This window comes from Bactrocera neohumeralis, chromosome 6 (assembly GCF_024586455.1).
Source record: "Bactrocera neohumeralis isolate Rockhampton chromosome 6, APGP_CSIRO_Bneo_wtdbg2-racon-allhic-juicebox.fasta_v2, whole genome shotgun sequence".
NCBI classification, from domain to species: domain Eukaryota; kingdom Metazoa; phylum Arthropoda; class Insecta; order Diptera; family Tephritidae; genus Bactrocera; species Bactrocera neohumeralis.
In genome coordinates this window covers 3267356-3291861 of record NC_065923.1, presented here as the reverse complement: position 1 = coordinate 3291861, position 24506 = coordinate 3267356, and the positions used below count along the sequence as shown (strand labels likewise).

The following is a 24506-nucleotide window of genomic DNA, read 5'->3' as shown; positions in this document are numbered from 1 at the left end:
GGAAAAAATTTTTGAAATTTGAATTCAGTTGCTCGCGGAAGGGCCATCCAGACGGTTGGATAAATGGATAGGCTCCAATAAATAAAGTGAAAAGTGAAGAAAGAAAAAAAGTGAAAAGTGAAAAAATTGTGCTAGAAAAAATGTCTAAAAAGTGAAATTGCATGAGAGCACAAGAAAAGGAAATCAAATTAATTTGTGCATTAAAGAAAGGACTTCCGCTTAGCGGTATTTGTGTGTGTGTGTGAGTTGGTGCAACCGTCTCAACGAAAGGATTAATTTAGCAACAACAATAAAACGATTACATACTGAACTGCAATATGGCGCAGCCACAATGGTGGCGTAGCGGCGGCAGCGTGGGTGTGGCACTTCTCTGTGCACTGCTCGTCGCTTGCTGCGGCAGCCTGGTGCTGGCCGAACTCACACCACCGTACTTCAATTTGGCTACAGGACGTCAGGTTTATGCGTCGGCCACTTGCGGTGTGGGCACTGATGGACCGGAATTGTATTGTAAATTGGTGGGCGCTAATACGGAGAATGATCACATCGACTATTCGGTTATTCAAGGACAGGTAAGGATGAGCGGAAGAGAGAGAGAGAGGGATATATAATGAATTGCTGTGATTTATAGCTGGGATTGATTGATTTGAACCGTTCGCATGTATTTGTAAATGCTTTTGGTTAGAATTTTTAGACCGGAAGTGGTATTAGGGATGTGTGATAGAAATACAGTGGGTTATTAAAAAATATTTTAATTATATGTATAAAAAATTAGAAAACAATTTTTTAGAAAAAATCTATTATGTATATTGCATAACTGTTAGTTTTTTGTATATATTAGAATTTTTCGAGCCACTAAATTTTCAAATTCTTCTTAGATTACTTGCTTAATACCTAGCTCGTACATATATATATTTACTCGGCTGTTATTTGTCTTGATGAGCGCATTTGTGTGTTGATTTAATTTTTTTATTTTACTTAGTTGCTGCTGATCTAATGGCTAAGCAAATTAAAATTTGCGTTTTTGTTTGTCTAAGTCGTTTGCTAGCAGCAAAAATATCTACTCGGGCGTATAAAAAGTTGAAAAAATCGGAGAACAAATATCAAACACACATATTAGCAACATGTGTTGGACTCAAAAATTATTTCCAGACTATTTTTGTTCAAAACACACAAAATTTTATGTATCTTGTGCACATCTGCTGGAAAAATTATTTAGAGTTAAGAGCAAAACTGTTCCCAGTAGATAAAAAATACAATATTGCTTTAATATATAGAATTCATATTTTTATGAAGAAATAATATTAAGAAATTCCAATATTGAAGTTGTGAGACGAAAAGAAGGTGTGAAGATGAGCAAATTTTTTTGACAATCAGGAAATTAATCAAATTAGATGGATTCGAAAAAAATTTTTGAGTTTGAAAATAGGCGTAAGCCACCCGGAAAAGCTTATTTAGAGGTAACGTAAAAGAACTCAATTTTTTATGATTAAATAATGTTAGGAAATTTGAAAGTAAGAAAAAGGCACAAATTACACCGAAAATCAGGAAAGTACTCAACTAATTATATTCGAAAAAATGAGATAGGGATTTTTTTAACTTCTCAATCCGATATTTAGAAATTATTGTAACCTTTTCAAAATATTAAGTGGAATTAGAACCTCGAAAATTATTTTTAATTGATATTTAAGGGATTACAAAATAAATACATTAACTTCGGTTGGTCGTTGCTGAATATCTTTCACAGATGAATTCTTTGAAAATATATTTTCTTGATTTTGATCGATCAGTTTGTATGGCAGCTATATGCTGTAGAGATCCGATATTGGCGGTTCAGATAAATGAGCAACTTCTTGGTGAAAAAAATATGTGTGAGAAGTTTCAGGACGATATCTCAAAACCTAAGGGACTAGTTCGTGTAGTCAGACATGTACTAAATAGAGCCAGCTCGTCACGCTGATCATTTATATACACATTTTAAAAATTTTATTTTAGTTGTAGGAATTCAATATATCTAAAACCTTGACTATCCGCGAATTTATACAAAACTTTAAACAATATTTGATTCTATCATCCATTTCAGGTTTGCGACTATTGTGATCCCAGTATACCCGAAAAGAATCATGCTGCCGAGTACGCTATTGACGGCACCGAGGCATGGTGGCAGAGTCCTCCACTCTCCCGTGGCATGAAATACAATGAAGTCAATCTGACCATCGATTTCGGACAGGTAAGTGCTTGCAGCAAAACATATGTACATTGTAAATAAAGCATATGGTGGCAACAACAAAACCACAATGTGGTAAAGAAGAGCGACACAATGATAAAAACCAAAAAAATTTAGAATATTTTCTCAAATAGTGAGAAAAAAGCAAAACATTTTGGTATTCATGGTGCTCATTTGAAATGCACAATCACGCACGCGACGAGCTGACAAAGCCATGGGTAAAAAATCACGATAAAATCAAAATAACAAATAAAAGGTGTAGGGAACAAGAAAAGATGCAGCCCTGACAGCGCGTTGCAAGAGCAAACATCCAGAACATAAAAAAGCCAGTGTAAGCCGCTTAAGAATGTGGAATATGCGGTGGCTAAACGTTGAGGCAGCTGATGGTAATGATTTCTACTAAATATATGCTTGCATATGTACCTATGTATATAGAACACGGGCTAGCCATATGTGCCACGCATGTGTCTTGTAGCGAATGCCACGCAACCCGTATAGGCGGGTCATAAAAATTAGTCCACTTTCTGGTTCTGCTTTGGGCTGACCTTTTTCCATACCGACAAAAACTCTTTTATATTTTTTATATTTATTTACTTGACTATCGTTTTTTAACGTCAACGCCAGAAGACAGTTCTAAAGGACCACAAGAAAGCAGAAAGTGAAGTCAAGTTAAAATAAATGCATTTAAGCATAAACTTGTAGGAAAAGTCAAAGTGTGAGTGGAGTAGCCAACAAAATGCTTAACGCTCGCCACAGACGCATCGAATTTCCGCTAACTTGTGCGCTGGTCCGCATATTTACCGGTCTGCTGTGGCCTGTTCTGCTCGGTGATTAAATGTCAGGCTGTCACAAGATACGGAGTAACTTGATTTGAAGGTGCATCTTGAAGATACAAAGCTCACAAACATATAGACATGTGTTTGTTTGTGTATTTTCCTGGTAAACGGCAGTGTAAACCTGCTGAGAAAGCAAAATTTGTGGAAAAAGGCTGTAATGAGTGCAGAAAATGCCAGCATCGCATCGCACCGAAAGTAGTTCTTTTATTGAGATCTCAAATGGTTTAGACTAAATTTAAATATTGAGGTTATCAACTCGGGTCAGTAAAAGGCTGAAACTTCCCTCCAAACACACATTTTTATTTTATTTTAATATTTTAAAATATTTGCTGCTTTATGGAAAGAAGAAATACATTAAATAAGTTCATTGTGCTGACATCTCCGCCGGAATGTGATAAGCATAAGTTATACTAATACTAATACAAGCATACGCACATCAACACGCTTCCGTTATGCTTGCTTCGACTTTATTGTTTGCCACAATATTTTCTGTGGTGCCCACTTAGGAAATTCAAATCGTATATATTCAATGTTGAAGTATGGAAGGTTAAAAATAGTGTAATTATGGATGAGTACTTTGGAAAATAAACTCAGTTAGCTCCTACACACTAAACATGGACATATCCATCTATGAATCACTTCTTCATAAATATTTAAAACACACCTAATTCAATTTGGCTATAATTTTGATTCGATCACATAGAAATGGTGTACTTTAATGAATAATTAAACAGAGTCATGACTACTCTTCAAAAGAAATAATAATTTATATCCAAGATCTGAGGATTGAAGCTGTTTAGAATTAAATTACTAATATTGTCAGTAAGGAGTTTTCACCTATCAAAGACTCTTTACTTGAATAGAGGCAGAACCTAACTATATACTATTTTCTATAAATAATAGGAAATTACTTCATTTCATGTTTTTCCTACAGGGCTCTAACAGCCAACTAGTATACCCATATACATACATATGTATGTGTATATTTGGGTCTATATATGACACTTTCTGTTTTGCGTTCTTTCAAAGCATTGTGTATGCCGCATTTTAATCTGTCCTATTTACTCTTACTACTCACACAAATGTGGTGTTTAATTGAAGTCTTATAAGTTTTCTTAAGTCGAGCGGTTTCTGTCGAAGGAAGTTCCAGTTGATAAGCAATGAAATCTTTCAACTTTCAAGCTCACATACAGTTACTTACATATATGCATTTGTAATAAATGTGCGTCTTTGTATCAACAAAAGCTGAACTCATTGCACGCATTCTAACTATTCTTATCAGCTAGTTCTTGTTTCAGAAGTCAATAGTTTTTAACAAATTATTAGCACTGAGTTGGATTAGAAAAATGTGGCTTAGTTTAACAAATTTTAAAGTATTACTGAGTCGATTTAAAGTTTCACTTCTTTGAAGTTAAATGATTCCTTCTTATGATATACATAAGTGGTTTCACTGTGTATAATCGTACATAATTTCCATTAGTAGCCTTAGTAGCCGCACTTATCGCTTACAAACGGAAGTAGTTTAAGTACTTAGCACATAGGATTCGCTGTGTTTCATTGCCATTACAGCATGAATCTCTATATACCCTGCACTCAAATGAAAATTAGGTAGGAAAAGTACCAATTCGCAACTGTAATTTTCTGGCTAAAAGTAGTCTAGGCCGAATAGCATCAGGCGTAAATCATTTTGAAAATTGGCACAGAAAGAGAGCATGTTATAAGTCAATACACTTTCAACAATAACACCTGCGTGGGCAAAATCTGAGCAGTTTATTTTATAGTGGAAAAATACTGCCGAGGTTACAGTCTTTGACTGGATATGAGTAAGAGTCCGGTACCCTCCTCGTAGATCCGACGATCGTGAGAACAGAGTTTAAAATATACTTTAGGCAATATTTCCGATTCACGTATCCCACATAATTGGGGTATGAAGATAAACACAGTTTCATGTACCAATGTTCCTCAGCTGACCATTTTATTTCATCTCCCCAAAATAATGGATATGTTTGAAATTATGGGGAAGCAAAAGTCTGCCACAAGCACGAATGCCTTCCATGCACATGTGATTTTGCTTTAGTTTGCAGAATGGCGGAATAACGGACATCCTTTCTAAAGCACATTTTGAAATGCTCGTCGCGCACATATATAAACAAACACATTTGTGAACTTAATATACATATGTACATATAGAAGTAATAAGATTTAATCGAGCAATTATAATTGGTATTTATGGTTTGTTCTCGCATAAACATCAACATTTGGTCACTAATACGCACACAAATGTGATTACATAAATTAATGACCATGAGTTTGGCCGTTATCGCGGGTCTTGCGAGCCTTGGTCACTGTCGCCAGGCAAAATTAATGAAATTGTTTATGTATATATGCATGTATGTATGTGTATTTTGATCAAACGCCTTAAACTCTCAATTAAACTTACTATTTTTTGTGTTGTATACACACACTATGCAACAAATCTAAACTATTTGATTTTTTTTGCTATGAATACAGACAAAAGTCACTAACAATAATCAGGGATGCTCTCAAGAAATTTTTGTCGAAAAATTCTGTAGACAAATTGTGACCTGAATTGATAAAGAAATTAACGATTTCGAAATTTCTGATGCAATTATTTTCTTTTGAGTTAATGGTTCTTTTATTTTTCTTAAAAAGCTCTTAACATATACCGAATATTTAGGTTTTGGGCACAGGAAAAAGTCAGAGGTAGACAAATCTGACGAAGAATAAGCGCGTAAAGTTTAATATATTATGTTTCATAGTGTAAATATAAAAATCGCGTATACGCCCGGTAAGAAATTCGTATCACAAACGTTTATTCAAACTTCATTCCGGAGAACTTCTGATGGCAGCACTTACCAATTGAAAGTATTCAGTATCTGAGTTCAATAATCTGTTGCTCGTAGACCATATTTATTTATTTTTTTACTATAAACTTGGTTTGAATTAAATTGGAAAAATTGTGCTGGTATTAGCGAAAATAAAAGTGTTGGGTCCACCCATCAACTCTTTCCGCCTTACGTGAAGAAATATATGTAAGTTCACATATTTAGGTTTTTTCCCAACAGGGTCCATCTGAGACAACTTAGCGCTACATGCAACCGTATGTAAATATTTATGCATTCCAAGTAGACTCAACATTGATCATGTGGCATGCCACAGACGCGTTAAACTGCAACAAGATAGCAGAATGGATGATATAAAATAATTTTTAACGCCAACACAAGCGGTTATTAGCATTGAAGTGCGGAAACACACTCACGCACACACACGCACACATATTTATGCACATATTATTCATTAATGTAAACATGTTCTCAGATGGACTGGCATAGCTTTCGTACATATGTGTGTATGTGTGCGCATCCGCCAAAGGCTTGCAGCAGCGCTTATCTCATGCAACAGCTTTAATTACGATCCAGCGCAGATCACATGAAGAATTAACAGGCTAAATGCATAAGTATCTTTATAGCTCATTTTAATTGCAGCCAAAATGAGAAAAAAACAAAGCGCTAAGCTCAATTTCCTGAGGGCGTGTTTATTTTTGGGTTTTGTTTAATTTTTTGTTTTTGTTCACTAATCGCCACTTTTGCAATCGGATATGCGAAAAATGCTTACAGAGCATTTGAGTAGCTTTCAGCATTAAAAATACTTTCCACAACAAGTTCGAATGGAATTACATACGCGATTGCATATATATATGTACATACATATGTATATACTGACACTATATATATATATGTATATACATATACTTATGTATGACAAAGTATGTATATGTTTAGGTGTATATTCATGTATATTATGCTGATTGCTCATGCTTCATATAATTCCTAAAATTTATTTACTTTGCATATAAATTTGTATGTGTCTATGTAAATTTGGTATAAAGGGTGTTATTTAGGACTTCTTTGGAGATTTTGGAGGAGGATTTTCTTTGGAAAAATTTATTAAAAGTAGTTTTTATTCATTGGGGGTGTTTTTTTTACGTGACGGGTCCCAAACCCAGCGCACAACCCTATGTAGGGGATATTTCGCCTTCTCACTTTAGCTCGCCTTCAAACGGATGTTCTTAGACTACCCAGAGGATACTTGGTCAAAGACCGGAAGTAGTGAGCTGCTGGAGTCATATGTAAAAGAATCGTTTCTGGCCACTCCCAAGTGAATGGCGATCAGAGAACTTTCCTCACTTGCGTGAACTTCTACACATGACTCCATCCTCCTAGTTTTTAGTTATTGTGCAATGTGTCACTTGAAAGACACATTCAGAATCAGAAAGTTTGATAATAATTTTGAACAATTATACCTGTAAGCAGTTACGAAGTATTTTTTTAAAATGTTCGCTAAATTTCGCAGTATGATGCCTTAAACATATTTTAATTATTTTAAACGATGGGTTTTACTTACTTATAGCAACTTGTTTCTTGGCAATAAAGAAATTCAAAATATTAAATCCCGAATAAGATACAACTTAAAAATAAAAAATTTAATGATCGATCTAAATATACACCCTTTATGTGTAATTTTATTAGCTTATTATTCATATTCTATGTTATTATTGTTTTTGGCGCTGAGTAGCTGGATCGATATTGCTTAAAGCGCCCATACACGAGCACACAAGTGCGTGCGATCGGTAGGTATGTGCTTGCGGTTTATCGTGATCTCATCATGTTCTCGAAAAGTTTGATTTTTACGATTGCGCGAACATGTTTTCATTCTGCCGCACAAAATCTCATTTCTCTCGTGTCGCCGAACAGTGAAGATCGCGGACAATGGCAAGTGTTAAGAGGAGAGCCTGCTTTCGAGGCTTCAAAAAATCGATTTTTTTGAGGATTTTTTTGGGAGGGAAAGAAATAATTGATTCAAGCGAAATTTCTAGGCTTTATAGTTATATATTTGAACATCTTTCACACATTTTTTGGATACGAAATCTTTGATATTCTGCCTTTGGGAAGCAATTACCCGATGCATCTCGCATGTACATTTTTCGGACGGAAACAAAAAATTCAAAGAGATTCATATTTTTTATTAATTTATCTTCTAGTTAAACTAAGAAAATTCCAAAAAAAAGTGTAAAATTTAAAATTTTATTAAAAAGTGGCTTTTGATCAAAAGAATTTTACTTTATGCTGTTTAAAAATATGTTAAAATTTGACTTTTCTTAATATTTTTTTTAGTTTAAATATAAGATAATTTTATGTCAATGATAATAAACTTTGCCTTAATAATATACGACGTTTAGTTTTTTTTCTATCCTGCCCGCCAATTAAGAATAATCGTAAAAATGAAAAACCGAGAAATCACGCTTCAAAGTTTTCGCTTTTTTCCTAAGCGCTCATAAATATACATAGTGTAAGAAAAATAAAAGTTGGAATAACTTATTAACGAAATACAATGAAATAGATAAAAATGCTACATTAGAAATAAATTCCAAGAAATGTTCCGCTTGCCTGTCGCACATGTTAACTCTGTGAAGAACGACCGATCGAACGCACTTGTGTGCTCGTGTATGGGCACTATTAGTGTCACTGTTCGACTGGAGCGTGCTAGTGATCTCATCGTTCTCAGCATTTTCTAATTCTTATTTCATTCTGCCGTCAAGCTTTGGCTGCTAAAATAAGCAGACTGGCTGAGTACAGCAGACAATTATTTGTTTATTGAAATGAATTGTGTGTGAAGTTTGAGTGCGTTAAGCTTATTTGGCGCTACAAAAATTAAATATACACACCGCAAGAAATATTTAGAAAAATCCGTAGAATATTTGGATACCTTGTACATACTTATATGTACATACTATACATATGTAAAAACTTGTATGTATGTACAAATGTCTAAATAGAAATTAATGAACATGAACATATGTGGACGGATGTATTTATGTAATATTTATGTACATACATATGTACATATACGATATGTGACTGTAATGCAAATTCTATATTTGCATAAACTGGAATGAAGTCATTGCAGTTTTCTAGTTCAAGGTGCATATAGTACATATGCACATACATAAGTACATATAAGTATGCATAGAGTCTAGTTTTGATGCTCTTAAAATTGTCAAAGCATTCATCGTAGGCTTATCGGTAACTTATCACCATATTAAATTTGGTAAAAATCTGTGTCAGAGTGTGTAATCTTTTATCGAATTCAAAATATGTACATACATATGTATGTACATACATATGTATGTACTTATTCAGAAAAGAGGGTTGCACTCAAAGTTAGCTATCGAAGGAGAAATGGCGAACCGATCGATTACTACTTCATTACGCTAGTTGCTTGTTTAATTCGATTCGTGTAACAAAATTACGTAGCTGTGTCTTCATGCCATTTTTGGCCGTTTTTCGTTCAATGCATGGCTCAAATTGATAATTTTTTGTCAGTAGCGATTAGTATTAACAGTTTCACCAGGCTTTCCGGTCCAGTCCTGATCCTATCATACACAAATCATTGCCTTCCTACCGAATCGACCTGGCTTTGCAGTCGATGTTGATGGTTATACCGGAATAACTCATGACTTTCTTCGTTAAGGATTCTCATCGCCAGTGGCAAGTCGCTACAAAACTGATTTTCCTTCGTGCCTTTGATGCAAAATTTCACAAGTGTTTTTGCGTTTTCCATTTGTCTTTCATTTAATCCATGTGGCATCCATTTTCCATACTTTTGCATCTTTGCCATATCTTTCAAACGGTCTGAAATTGTTTGTTGTGCGGCATTTAACATGGCTGCTATTTGCTTTTGACTCAAGGTATCAACTTCATGCAATATTGCTTGCAGTTCGGCGTCTTCAAATTTTTTTGGTGATCTTCCACGATCTTCATTTCTCACACCACAATCATTATCTCTGAACCGTTGAAATCGACATTTGCATGTTGTTTCTGAAAGAGCATGATTACCATATGCCTCGATAAGCGTTCGATGCGACTGTACAACACTTTTCTTCAAATGGAAAAAAATATTGCTTTCCGCAAATCATGATTTTCGGTACAAAATTTGATATTTTCAACACAATGGAAAAATATGATGTTTATTGAATGACTGTGACCTTATGGAATATATTTGACAAATGCCATTCCAACCAAATAAAAACAATTACGGCACGTACACAACAAATGTTCCTCACAAACACATTTGTATCTTAAAGCACGTTTCATACCTGGATATGTCTATGTATGTATATATTTTATCATTTTTATTTTTAAAGGAGTGCATTTGTTAACTTTCCATTTCGTGTACGCGTATGCTCTTTTTTGTATTCTTTGTTCAAAATTTTGTACTCACACTTAGCTGAAAATGTTTTTCTTGGCCAAGTTTCGCAGATCCACTCTAAATACCATCGCACGATTTACTGTTATTGGATACATATGTATGTCATATGCATAGTTTCTAAGTCAAGTTATTCAACTCATGCAAATATCGGAAAATCGGCTGCTTGGTCGTGCTTACCATCTGTATTGGAGATGTTAAAAATTTAGTTTTACATTTCCACGAATTTAACATTCAGGCTGACAGTTCGTATTTTTATATTTTTTTGGCGAAATACTCACCAAATGTTAAATGAATGGGGATTACAGCAATCTTCCTCAATTTTTTCGATAAAATGTTCAGAGTGAGCCTCAGTTTTGTTTATTGTCTCTTCAGTGTCGCTAAGGTTTTTTTTTCCAGCGTGCATGCTCTTAAAGACTGAGAATACTAAAATGTCCACCATTTAATCCATAACAATCAGTTCATTTAAAAAAATATATTTTTCTTGATATAGTCAGTAACTAGTTACAAACCTCTTTTAATGCAATTAGAGATATGAATGATTCATGAGTTTTATTGTCTATTTACCCAAGTTTGCACTGATGGGTTATCGCAAACACAAGTTTATATATATTTACAGTTGGTTTGCTTCTCGCAAATTAATTTAGAGAATTTAAATGGCTATGGGCATGCGGACAACAAAAAAGATTTTTGACGCAGCCATGAATATTGCCATCTGTGGTTGTGTGAGTAGCATACATATGCTATTTACTTCCATAAATAAAGAAAGAATTTATATAGAATATATAAGGGATTGAATTTTTAATTGTTTACCATATATTTTATGGTTTCAGAGTTAGGATGGACTTATTTTGATTTTATACAAATCTCTGTGACATGGTAGGGCTTCAGCTTTCATGAAGAGCTATGGTCCCTATTAGGAGAATTATATAATTGTAATTTTCGATTTTATCGAAGCGTTTTGATATTTAATTCTTGTCGGGATTTCTTTTTAAATAACTTAAAGGTTTTAAAAAACTTTTTAAATACTGGTTTATTTTGAACTCCACAAGTTTGATGGCTTGACCGAACATAGCGCATTATATTGCGAGCAAAACAAAGACGTGCGCCTGGAAATATGCAATTTGATTGGCGATCTTGTTCAACTGTGTAGATCAGTTGCTTTGTTGCCGCCGGATATGACCCAGGAATCAACTTATTTTTTATATATACATACATATGTACATACTATATTTTCTGAATTCTTCGTCAACAGGAATTCCATGTGGCCTATCTTTTCATTCGTATGGGTAACTCGCCACGTCCTGGTCTATGGACATTGGAGAAATCTACCGATTATGGTAAGTCATGGACCCCGTGGATGCATTTCTCCGATTCGGTGCACGATTGTATCACCTACTTCGGCAAGGATTCCTACAAGCCCATCACACGTGATGATGATGTCATCTGCTCAACTGAGTTCTCGCGTATTGTGCCATTGGAGAATGGTGAAATACCAGTCATGTTGTTGAATGATCGTCCCTCGGCCTCGAACTATTTTAACTCGACCGTGTTGCAAGAGTGGACACGTGCCACAAATGTGCGCATACGCTTGCTACGTACGAAGAATTTACTCGGCCATTTGATGTCGGTAGCACGACAAGATCCGACAGTTACGCGTCGTTACTTCTACTCCATCAAAGATATCTCGATTGGTGGTCGTTGTATGTGCAATGGTCACGCGGACACTTGTGATGTAAAAGACCCTAAGAGTCCAGTGCGTATTTTGGCCTGTCGTTGTCAGCATCGCACTTGCGGCATACAGTGTAACGAATGTTGCCCGGGCTTCGAGCAGAAGAAATGGCGCCAGAACACCAATGCACGTCCCTTCGAATGCGAACGTAAGTGGGAATGGATTTTGAAGGAAAGTTGGTCATGAGCTTTGTATTTTTTATTGCAGCTTGCAACTGCCACGGTCACACAAACGAATGCGACTACGATGAGGAGATCGATCGTAAAGGCTTATCGCTGGATATTCATGGACGCTATGATGGCGGTGGCGTTTGTAAGAATTGCCAACACAATACAGAGGGCATCAACTGCAACAAATGTAAGGGAAAATTCTATCGTCCCTTCAACAAATCCTGGAACGAGACCGACGTCTGTCAACGTAAGTAGAAGAAGTCATGCTTCGACATGGCCTCTTATATTTTGGACCATATTCGTACTAAAAACTTCAATTGTAGCTTGCAACTGCGACGATGTCTACTATACCGGCCACTGCGAGGAGGGCACTGGTCGTTGCGAATGCCGCAAGGCGTTCCAACCGCCAAACTGCGACTCCTGCGCCTATGGTTATTATGGCTATCCGAACTGCCGTGAGTGCGAGTGTAACTTGAATGGTACAGACGGTTATCACTGTGAGGCGATCAACGGTGAATGTCCATGCAAGATCAACTTCGCCGGCCATTATTGTAAGCAGTGCGCTGAAGGTTTCTACGCCTTCCCAGAGTGCAAAGGTACGGAACCCGTTTTCCAGATCAAGTCTTCTTTAATTATTAATTGCTTAAATTATGTACATTTTTAGCTTGCCAGTGTAATAAAATTGGCTCGATCAGTAATGACTGCGATGTGGAAAGTGGCCAGTGCAAATGTCTGAGCAGCTTTGGTGGAGAACGGTGTGAGCATTGCAAGGACGGCTACTACAATTATCCCAAGTGTCAATGTGAGTATTGGATATTACACAAAGTCAATACATGGAACTAACAAATATAGCCTTGGGGCAGCCAGAAATAATATTAAAAAATATTTAAAGGCCATGAAAAGATGGTTCAGAAGAAAAGTGAAGACTACTCTAAATTTCGTTAAGCCGTTCCCGTGAATGTCGGGTCTACGTCCGGAGGACCCGGATTTTGATTCGCCCAAGTACTGCCAAATCGACAGTACTCCTCCACCCCTTTTCTAGGTGCTCCAAATATTGTCTTCGGCCGCTACAACAACAACTACTTTAAATTTTAATTAAAGCCTATTTTCTTTTTCTTAACTAGATTGTGATTGCGACATACAAGGCACAGAAGCAGAAATCTGTAACAAAGAGTCGGGTCAATGTATTTGCCGTGAAGGATTCGGGGGACCACGTTGTGACATGTGTCTTCCTGGCTTCTATGACTATCCCGCTTGCAAGCCATGCAACTGCTCCACACAAGGCAGTACGGCCATCACTTGTGACAATACGGGCAAATGTAACTGTTTACCCAACTTCGCTGGCAAACAATGTACGCTTTGCAGTGCCGGTTACTACAGCTATCCGGAGTGCTTACGTAAGTATTTTGGGAGCGTGTACTTAAAGCAATAAGTAATTTATATCTCTTTGACATACAGCTTGCAACTGCGACGTCCACGGTTCGGAGGGTGTCACCTGTAATTCGGACGGCCAATGTTCGTGTTACCCGAACTTTGGCGGTAAACTGTGTGACTCCTGCAAGGAGGGCTTTTACAATTTCCCCAGTTGTGAGGACTGCAATTGTGATCCCGCAGGTGTTATTGACAAGTTTGCCGGTTGCGGTTCAGTGCCGGTAGGTGAGTTGTGTCAGTGTAAGGAACGCGTAACGGGCCGCATTTGTAATGAATGTAAGCCGCTCTATTGGAACTTAAATATCAGCAATCCGGACGGTTGTGAAGTGTGCGATTGTTGGACCGATGGTACTATTGCTGCATTGGATACTTGCCTCTCGAAGACGGGACAATGTACATGTAAGCCACATACACAAGGACGCACTTGCAGGGAATGTAAAGACGGTACTTATGATTTGGATGGCTCATCGCTGTTTGGCTGTAAGGACTGTAGTTGTGATGTGGGCGGTTCGGAGCACAGCGAGTGTGACAAGTCCTCAGGCCAATGTAAGTGTCATCCACGTGTAACGGGACGTGGTTGCACACAACCATTGACAACACACTACTTCCCCACATTACATCAGTTCCAATATGAATACGAGGAAGGCTCACAACCATCGGGTGCGCAGGTGCGCTATCAATACGACGAGAATGTGTTCCCCGGCTTCAGCAGCAAAGGTTATGCCGTCTTCAACGACATACAAAATGAAGTACGTAATGAGTTTATGGTGAAAAAGTCTTCGCTGTATCGCATTGTTATACGTTATGTGAATCAAAACCCATCCAATGTTACGGCGAGCATACTCATACAATCGGAAAATCCACTCGAAGTTGACCAGAGGTATGTACAGTATTGATAAATTCTTATCGCCTTATGTGCATTATATATTTACTCCACATATTTTAGTGTCAAAGTGCTCTTGCGTCCAACGACGTCCCCGCAGTTCGTTACAGTCTCCGGTGTGAAAGGCAATAAACCCTCACCTGTCGTTTTGGACCCGGGCTCGCGTTACACCTTCACAACAAAGGCGAACAAGAATGTTATGCTCGATTATTTCGTGCTACTACCAGCGGCTTACTACGAAGCTTCCATTCTAACACGCAAAATCACGAATCCCTGCGAATTGGGCAATATGGAGCTTTGCCGTCATTATAAATATGCTTCCGTCAATGAGTAAGTTAATTAAAATAGTTTCCTAAAAATATAAGTGTTTACTTTTTGAATATGTGTTATATTACAGTTTCCAACCATCCACGACGCCATTTATTGCCGGCGCTAATGATAAACCCAACATGCCTTCCGAAGTCTACGCCGATCCTGAACATTTGGCCATTATTGGCCATGTGGGTGATATACCCGTCATCAGCGATACACAGCGTCAATTGAACTACATGGTCGATGTACCGCACAGTGGCCGTTACATATTTGTTATCGATTATGTCAGTACTCGCGAGTTTCCCGAACCCTTTTTCCTCAAATTAAGTTTAGGTAATAATGAAGAGGATTATGGTACAACAACTTTGTATCCCTGTCTCTACTCAATGGCTTGCCGCACGCCAATAATCGATGACTATAGTCGCGAGAAAGCATTCTACATTTCTAAGGATGGCCAAAAACCGGTCATTGTTACGGTAGGTTATCGCTTTTTTTAAGTATTTAATGGAAATTTAAATATAATACTAACTTAATCTAACCATACTTTCTCTTCAGACTGACTATGATGATGTTGGACGTGTTGCAATAATATCTGTTACCGCTATTCCAGTCGATAAGTGGTCCATAGATTACATCGAACCCAGTCCGGTTTGTGTCACACACAATAATCAATGTGCCGCACCGAAATTCCGTTCCGTGCCCGACTCGAAGAAAATTGAATTCGAAACTGATCATGAAGATCGTATTGCCGAAAATAAACCCCCATATGCCGCTTTGGATGAACGTGTTAAACTGGTATATTTGGATAATAAGGGAGATACAAGCACAATCGTTATTGAGTGAGTAGATAATATGGTATATAGTATTAGTGAGAACTTCGAAAAATACGCGGAGTGGAGGAAGGACATGAATAAGGGACAATCCTTGAAAAAACAATTTGATTGACCAAAAAATGCTGAAAGATTGGAGATCTCTAGATGGATATTGGAGATCCATTGAATCCAATTAACAGTAGTTCTTTTCTCGTCTCCAAATTCTCCATTTGATGAAGTACTACCTTCTCTTTACTGTATATCTAGCTATTTTATACTGCTATTTTAAAACTTATTTCATTTGCAGATCGAAGGTAGGCGAACCCGGCCGCTATGTTATTTTGGTCAAATACTATCAGCCGCATCATCCAAAATACAACGTACTCTACACGCTTACCACTGCCAAAAATCAATACAGCGGTAAATTCGATATTAGCCATTGTCCATCCAGTTCGGGCTGTCGTGGTGTTATACATCCTAACGGCGAAGATTGGTGGTTCGATATTGAAGATGACTTTAAATTTACGTTAACGGTATGCAATTTAACTTTTTTAATCAATATATAGTCATCTTTACTCTTCTACAGAACTCACGCCCACAAGGAGTCTGGCTGGACTATTTAGTAATTGTGCCAATAAATCAGTATAATGAAGATCTGCTCGTGGAAGAATTGTTCGACCAGACCAAGGAGTTCATCAAGGAATGTGGCCAAGACCACTTCCACATCACACACAACGCATCCGAGTTCTGTAAGAAGGCCGTTTTTTCGTTGACATCCGAGCACAATATTGGCGCCTTACCTTGCAACTGTGACTACGAAGGTTCCATCAGCTTTGAGTGTCATCCCTTCGGCGGTCAATGTCAGTGCAAGCCGAATGTGATCGGTCGTCAGTGTAATGCTTGTCGCACCGGTTTCTATGGTTTCCCTGAATGCAAGCCTTGTGACTGCCCCAGCACTGCCATGTGCGAACCGAACACGGGCGAATGCGTTTGCCCGCCGAATGTGATGGGCGAGATGTGCGAAAAGTGCGTGCCCAATACATATGGCTTCCATCAAATAATCGGTTGTGAAGATTGTAATTGCAATTATTTGGGTATTGCTAATGGTAATCAACAGTGTGACATGTTCAATGGTTCATGCGAGTGTCGTCAACATATTGAGGGTCGTTCTTGTGATATGTGTTCGAATGGTTACTACGATTTTCCACGTTGTGATCATTGTACCTGTAATACGGCTGGAACTCTGGCGGAAATTTGCGATAAAGTCGATGGCAGTTGTTTCTGTAAGAGCAACGTAGTGGGTCGCGACTGTGAGCAGTGTCAAGAGGGCACATACAACTTGCAGGAGAGCAATCCGGATGGTTGTACGTCTTGTTTCTGCTTTGGTCGAACGACACGTTGCGAGAGTGCCTACCTGCGTATTTACAATTTGAGCTTGTTGAAAAATATCACTTTGAATTCAGCGCACTTTGGTGAGAATACTATTGATTTCCAAATTTGGGATATACCACAAGACGAGCTAATGGTGAATGAGACCACACTGAAGGCAGATTTCTCATTCCACGAAGTTAATGACGTAGAGATTGAGGAAGTTGTCTATTTCGGCGTACTTGATTATCTAATGAACCAAAATAGTCACATCTCTGCTTATGGTGGGGAGCTCGCTTATTCACTGTACTACACTACTGGCTTGTCTGGCAAACCATTGCTCGCACCCGATGTAGTTCTGCTGAGTAAAGATCATTTATTGGTACACCAAAGTTATGAACAACCTTCGAGCAATCAGGCATTTAGAAATCGTGTGCAAATGGTAGAGTCCAATTTCCAAACACACGATGGCAAACCTGTGACACGTGCCGACTTTATGATGGCCTTGCGTGATCTCAAGATGATCTTTATACGTGCTAATTACTGGGAGCAAACATTTATTTCATACTTATCCGATACATATTTGACGCTGGCCGATGAGGATGAAGATAATCTAGGCGAATATCAATTATTGCCCGTAGAACGTTGTAACTGTCCACCTGGTTACACTGGTTTGTCCTGTGAAGATTGTGCGCCGGGCTATTATCGCGACTCTAACGGTCCTTATGGCGGTTACTGCATACCTTGCGAGTGCAACGGTCACGCACAAACATGCGATTGCGCAACAGGCATTTGCAAAGATTGTCAACATTCAACGACTGGTGAACACTGTGAGCTCTGTCAGGAGGGTTACTATGGTAATGCGACATATGGTTCACCACATGATTGCATGATTTGTGCATGTCCACTGCCTTATGAGAGCAATAACTTTGCGACTAGCTGTGAGATCTCCGAATCTGGTGATGAGATACATTGTGAGTGCAAACCGGGATATACAGGACCACGCTGTGAAGCGTGTGCTAATGGTTACTATGGCGAGCCTGAAAAGGCAGGCGATTATTGTAAACCTTGTGAATGTTCGGGTAATATCAACCCCGCCGAACCGGGTTCGTGTGATACTATAACCGGTGAGTGTCTGCTGTGCTTGAATAATACCTCTGGCGTGGCATGCAACCTATGCAAACCTGGCTTTTATGGTGACGCGGTAAATTTGAAGAATTGTCAAAGCTGTGATTGCGAAGAGTTGGGCACATCCGAGTGTGATCCTTATGAGGGTAAATGTCGTTGTCAAGACAATGTGATCGGCGAGCGTTGCGACCAGTGTAAGCCCGATCATTATGGCTATGACTCAGGACTGGGCTGTCGTGCTTGCGACTGTGGTGTAGCCTCCAATTCGACACAGTGCGATGCACATACTGGAAAGTGTAGTTGCAAGCCAGGTGTGACGGGCCGTCAATGCGATCACTGCGCTGTGGATCATTGGAATTATACAAATGAGGGTTGCCAACCTTGTCGTTGCAATCAGGGTTATTCGCGTGGCTTTGGCTGTAATCCGTTTACGGGACAATGTGAATGTTTGCCAGGTGTTATCGGTGATCGTTGTGATGCTTGTCCAAATCGCTGGGTGCTCATTAAGGACGAAGGCTGCTTCCAGTGTGACTCCTGTCATGACGCTTTGTTGGATGTGACCGATCGGCTGCGCTATCAAATCGATCCAGTGGTGGAAGAGTTCCAATCAGTTGCTTTAGCTTTCTTCACCAGCCAAAAATTGAACTACTACGATGAATTGGCTGATAAAATTGCACCAGAAGTGCAAAATCTGGACCCGAAACGCATTAATTTGGATCCGGCGCGCTCGTTGGTCGCTGAAATAGAATCGGGCGCAAAGATTTACGGTAAACAGGTGAACTTTAGTTTGAGCAATGCTTTAGAAAGCCCTCAAATTGCCAGTGAACTTATAGTGAATGCAACTGATTTGCGCGAAAAGGCCAAGGCGAGTGCTTTAGAGGCCCAAGATGCTATAAATTCAGTGGATGCGCTCTCAAAGAATCTAGAAACGGCAGCAAGCACAAAAATCGATGCCGCTTTAGAGGAAGCGCAACGCATTTTAAAAGATCTGAATGAAACGACAATTGATACTAAACCCACCCAACAGGTCTTGAACAAATCTAATGAGCTCTACACCGAGATTGACATACTTGTGGCGCCAATTAAGAATCAAAATGATGCACTGACTTTGCTGAAGGATGATATAGGGGATTTAAGCGACAAACTCGAAGACCTATACTACTGGAGTGGTAATGCTACGGAAAACGCCATCACAGTAGAACGCTTGAACAATTTGAATAAGGCTGCCTTTGAAAACTCCAAATTCGATACTGTTTCTGACCAACAAAAGGAAGCTGACAAACATATTGAAGAAGCTGGCAAATACTTTGTGAATATTGACTTGGCGCTAATTGATATTGACAAGAGAATTAATCAACTCTCGAGTGTACTCTCCGACTTGAGAGATATTAATAAAAATGTCGATGAGGATTTCCCGGAGATGGAAAAGGAGAACAGCGAGGTAACTGAATTGGCTGCAAAGGCCATACGACGTGCTGATGAATTGAGCTCACGCGCTCACGACCTCACTGATCAATATGCCCACATGACAGCAAATGCTGAGCCAGCAATAAAGGCGGCTACCGCTTACAGTGGCATTGTAGATGCAGTTACTTCAGCACAACAATTTACTAAAGAAGCCAAATTCGCTGCCGGCAACGCCACGGAGATCACCGATGGCATCGAAGATCGTGCTGGACGCGCTGACAAGGACTCCGGCGAGTTGTTACAAAATGCGCGTGGCGCCTTGAATAAGGTGCAAAGTGAGTTGGAGCCACGGTTGAACGTTTCCGCTTCGAAAGTAGAAAACATATCGAATTTGAATAAAAACACCGAGAAACGTCTCGAGGAGATAAATATTGCATTGCAACAATTGCCAGTGGAAACGCAGCATGATCTGTGGAATAACGCCAATCAGAATGCTACCGAAGCGCTGAACATAATTGAAGATGTCCTCGATGTATTGCGTCCTGTCGGTGCACAAAGCGAGAAGGAGTTGGAGAAGGCACGAAATATATCAAGAGACATTGATGCCACGACAAAAGATGTCTCACAAGTGCGCTCGCAATTAGACACCGTGGAAGACACCATACCACAGCTGAATGAATTGGCGCAAATTATCGAGCAAGAGCAGGCAAATGTCGAAGAGATTGGCCAGTTATTGGGCGAAGATATTGAGAACTTGAAGCGACAAATTGAAACTGCACGCCAAATTGCCAATGCTATTAAGGTGGGCGTACGCTTCTCGCCAGGTACCGTTTTGGAACTGAAAACACCCGAGACCACGCCACTGTTGGCCACCAAAACTAAAGCTTCAGCATACTTTAAGACCGAGAAACCCAATGGTTTCTTAATGTACTTGGGCAATCATAATAGAACCTCGTCGGCTGGCAGCACACCCGCCAATAAAGACAATGAGGACTTCATGGCTGTAGAGATCGTAAATGGCTATCCAATCTTGACCATGGATGTGGGTAATGGACCTGAGCGTATTACAAATGAAAAATACGTTGCCGACGGCAATTGGTATCAGGCAATTGTAGATCGCACTGGCTCAAACGCAAAACTGATCATACGCGAGGAATTGGAGAACGGCACTGTGGTGGAGCATAAGAAGGAGCAACCATTGCTAGGCGCCAATAATGTGTTTAATGTTGACCGCAACAGTCGCTTGTTCGTGGGCGGTCTGCCACCACCAGCCGACTTTACGCCACCACATGACATACAGAGCAACGCCTTTGAGGGTGAAATCGAAGATCTGCGAATAGGTGATGAACATGCCGGTCTGTGGAACTTTGTTTTCGGTTTGGAGAATAACCAAGGCGCACAACCGCGTAATAAATTGTTAACCGAAGAGATACCGCCAACAGGTTATCGTTTCAACGGCAACGGCTACGTGGCACTCAAAGCCTCGCCATATAATCTGCGTGCACGTTCCAGCATACAATTCAGTTTCAAGGCTTCGAAAGACTCCAAAGACGGTTTGTTATTCTACTACGGACGCAATGATCAATTTATGTCGGTGGAGCTTGTTAACGGATTAGTGTTCTTCCGTTATAAACTGGGCGATAATGTTATGTCGGCGGGTACACAAGATCTTTACAACGACGACAAATGGCATCGTGTAGTAGCCGAACGTGATGGCAGACGGGGTCAGTTGAAGGTAGACGACATGATGTTGGCCCAAGAAGACATACCCACCGGTCCGACTGAATTCAATCCAATACCTAAGCGTCTGTTCTTTGGTGGTTTCCCCGGCAAGCGTAATCATTCGGTGGTCACTGAGCATAACTTTGATGGCTGCATTGATGAGGTGTCAATTTCGGGTACAAAGGTGGATCTGGGCAATAATGTGCACGCACATGGCGTTAAACCTGGCTGCCCGAAGAAATTCTCAACTGTGTTGGCATATCCCCCCAACGAATATGGTTTCTTGCGTAAAGCCAATGTCACGTCCAATAATAAGTTGAATGTTAATTTGAAGTTCAAGACCCGTCAACGGGATGCTCTGATCTTCTATGGCGCCAATCATGATCAGAGCGCGAATATAGGTCTCACACTAAACGACGGATATTTAACCTTGCGTAGTATGGGCGCTGAGGTTGTGTCGGATATGAAACGCTTGAACGATGGTGAGGAACATGTGGTCACCGTGCAGCATGACGGCGATCAGTTACGTTTGTCCATAGACGACACGGAAGATAAGCGGTAAGTAATGTTTGGATAATAATAAGCAAAAAGTGATGCACATCTCATTTTTAAACCGTACTTAATAATTTTTTGGGGCTTTCCTTTTTAGTTTACCCTACACACCGGAAGCCCTAAACATCCAAGCAGGTGATATATTCTTCGCTGGATTACCAGATAATTATAGACCCGTGCGAAATGCACTGCCTACCATGGCGTACTTTGTCGGCTGCATTAGTGATGTGACCATCAACGGTGAGATAGTCAATTTCGCCGACAGCGCTGAGAAACGTAAAGGCAATATCAATAACTGTCCAACAGATATTTTAGGTAGGCTATTGTGTTTATTTTATAGTCTGAAAAGAAAACTAATGTTTGTTCCGCACAGCTTATGATGTTGCAGCAATACCATTGTTCTTCCCAGAAGGTGCAAACGAGCTTTTACCTGAGCCAGAGTACCCGGGTAACTTTGCAGTACCACTGGCGCCTTTCGCGCCTGTGACTACTACAACGACATCACGTCCAGTTGTAGTCATTACAACAGCTAGCACTACGACAAAATCAACGAAGGAGCCACCTACACAAAGTCCGCCAATCGTTGACACACGAGAAGAAGAATTGGAACAGGAGCGACAGCGAGAACGGGAGAGAGAGCAAGAGCGAGAACGAGAACGAGAAATTGAACGTGAGAGAGAACGCGAAATAGAACGAGAAAGACAGCGAGAAAAAGAGCGTGAACGGGAAAGAGAACAAGAAGAAAACATTAAGCCAATACCAGAACCTGAATCCGAACCCGAATTGAAACCAGAAGAACCGTTGGAGCCATTAGCTGGTCCAGTGCATCCACTGCCGCCACAAAATGTGCCGGAAGATCCGCGCTGCAAACTGCCCACAAATCCAAACTTCGATGTCGATTACGATGACGCTGGCTATCGCTTTTACGCATTGCGTGAGCAGCGTCTAGAAATATCGCCGCCAACGAAGCTCCGCAAGCAATACGATATAAGTCTGAATTTCAAGACTGCCTACCCCGTCGGCTTGCTATTCTATGCGGGCATTAAACAGCAACCCGACTATATTGCAATCTATCTGTGGGAGGGTAAATTGCATCATCAAGTGCAAATTGGAGGACAGGTGGTGAATGTCACCAGCAAAGCGGAAGTGAACGACGATGAATGGCATAATGTGAAAGTAACACGCAAACACCATACGATTAGCCTCTTCATCGATCAAATTGAAGTGGATTCAGTAACTGAAATGGTGGAGGATAGTTATGAGTTGAATGTGCGAAACATGGGACTATTCCTTGGCGGCGTGCCGAAACTCTGGGAGGCGGAAGTTTTCGACAGAATCGATTATGTTGCAGAAGATCAACCCTTCTACAATGGTTGTCTGAAAGACCTACGGCTCAATGATGTAAACCTGAAGAAGGAACCAGAAGCATATCACACAGTGCCCTGCTCAACAGAAGTCGAACAAGGTTTCTTCTTCAGCAAACAGGCGAGCTACGTGAAGCTTTTCGAACGCTTCACCGTCGGCACTGATTTCAACATCAATTTCGATATCCGTCCACGCGAGCCAGACGGACTGCTTTTCTCTGTGCATGGCAAAAACGCCTATATGATCCTGGAGTTGATCGACAATAGTCTAGTGTTCACCGTAAAGTCCGATTCTAAAAACATTGTCACTACCAATTATACATTACCTGATAACGGTAGTTATTGTGACGGCAAGTGGCGTAATGTGCAAGCGGTAAAATCGAAATTCGTCATTACGATTTCCGTGGATTACATCAGCACACATCCGGGTGTTGGCTCAGATGGTTCGACTTCGACAAAAACAAATCGTCCGCTCTTCTTGGGCGGTCATATTGCCTTCAATAAGGCGCCAGGCTTGAAGACGAAGAAAACCTTCAAGGGTTGCATACGCAATGTCCAGGTGAACAAGAAGGCAGTACGCATTACACCGAAGATGATACATGGCGATATCTGGCAAGGCGCTTGCCCGCTTAATTAGTCAGATTATCTCTAATAATATCAAAAGCAACAAAACAAAAACGAACAAAGATGTCGACGACCGAAAGTTGCCGTATGCCCACGAGCTCTTAACCTCGATGGCCCGTGCGATTTGTAAACGCAAACTGTTTTGATTTTGACTATTCTGTTTTGTAATTTTTGATTTTCTTTATATTTTTATTTTCTTACTTTCACGTAATCTATTACTTATCTTTGCTATTTTATATTATGCTTGCGCCTGTTTTATAAATTTTTTAAATTTATTCATTCAATCTGTTCTTCCTTTTTATGTAAAGTCCGATAAATAATTTGTAATAAAGTTTAAATTTGTACATGCAAAAGTTGTGTAGTGTGTGTCTTTATATTGTCTTCGAAAATATAAGTAAAAGGAAAATACCTAACTCTGATTCTCATTTTATTAGAGAAATGTAAGTAATTTTTTTCTTTCCAAGGATGGGGTTACAGGCTATGTTCGTAAATGCATCATGACTTGCAGCATAAGCAACAGTAGCAACACTGCAAGTTTGACGTTTGATACTTCTTATACAATTTTTGACAATTTGCAGATACATTTGTTTGCATATTTGAACGCGTATAATACTAAAATGGAAATTTTGCTGAATCTAACACTAGACGAACTTT

The 24506-nt window shown here is 39.6% G+C and overlaps 1 protein-coding gene across 2 annotated transcripts; it reads left to right on the top strand.

Annotated features, from left to right (window-relative positions):
* The first annotated feature begins 42 nt into the window (after positions 1–42).
* On the top strand, positions 43–24205 carry LOC126761031 (laminin subunit alpha). Of its 2 annotated transcripts, XM_050476912.1 has the most exons (15): positions 43–569; positions 2081–2227; positions 11603–12227; positions 12287–12496; positions 12573–12845; positions 12914–13051; positions 13374–13646; positions 13708–14560; positions 14627–14893; positions 14961–15351; positions 15431–15714; positions 15995–16220; positions 16274–21870; positions 21962–22179; positions 22238–24205. In XM_050476912.1, the coding sequence occupies exons 1-15, from the start codon at positions 318–320 to the stop codon at positions 23863–23865; spliced, it is 11382 nt and encodes a 3793-aa protein (XP_050332869.1). In that variant the 5' UTR covers positions 43–317; the 3' UTR covers positions 23866–24205. The 2 variants fall into 2 exon arrangements, with proteins under 2 accessions (XP_050332869.1, XP_050332870.1); XM_050476913.1 differs by lacking the exons at positions 12573–12845; positions 12914–13051; positions 13374–13646.
* Positions 24206–24506: the final 301 nt, after the last annotated feature.

Coding starts and splice junctions, on each gene's coding strand:
- LOC126761031 (XM_050476912.1), top strand. CDS start 318: ATGGCGCAGCCACAATGGTGGCGTAGCGGCGGCAGCGTGGGTGTGGCA. Junction 14,561..14,626: donor CCACTCGAAGTTGACCAGAG/GTATGTACAGTA, acceptor CACATATTTTAG/TGTCAAAGTGCTCTTGCGTC. Junction 21,871..21,961: donor GACGACACGGAAGATAAGCG/GTAAGTAATGTT, acceptor TTTCCTTTTTAG/TTTACCCTACACACCGGAAG.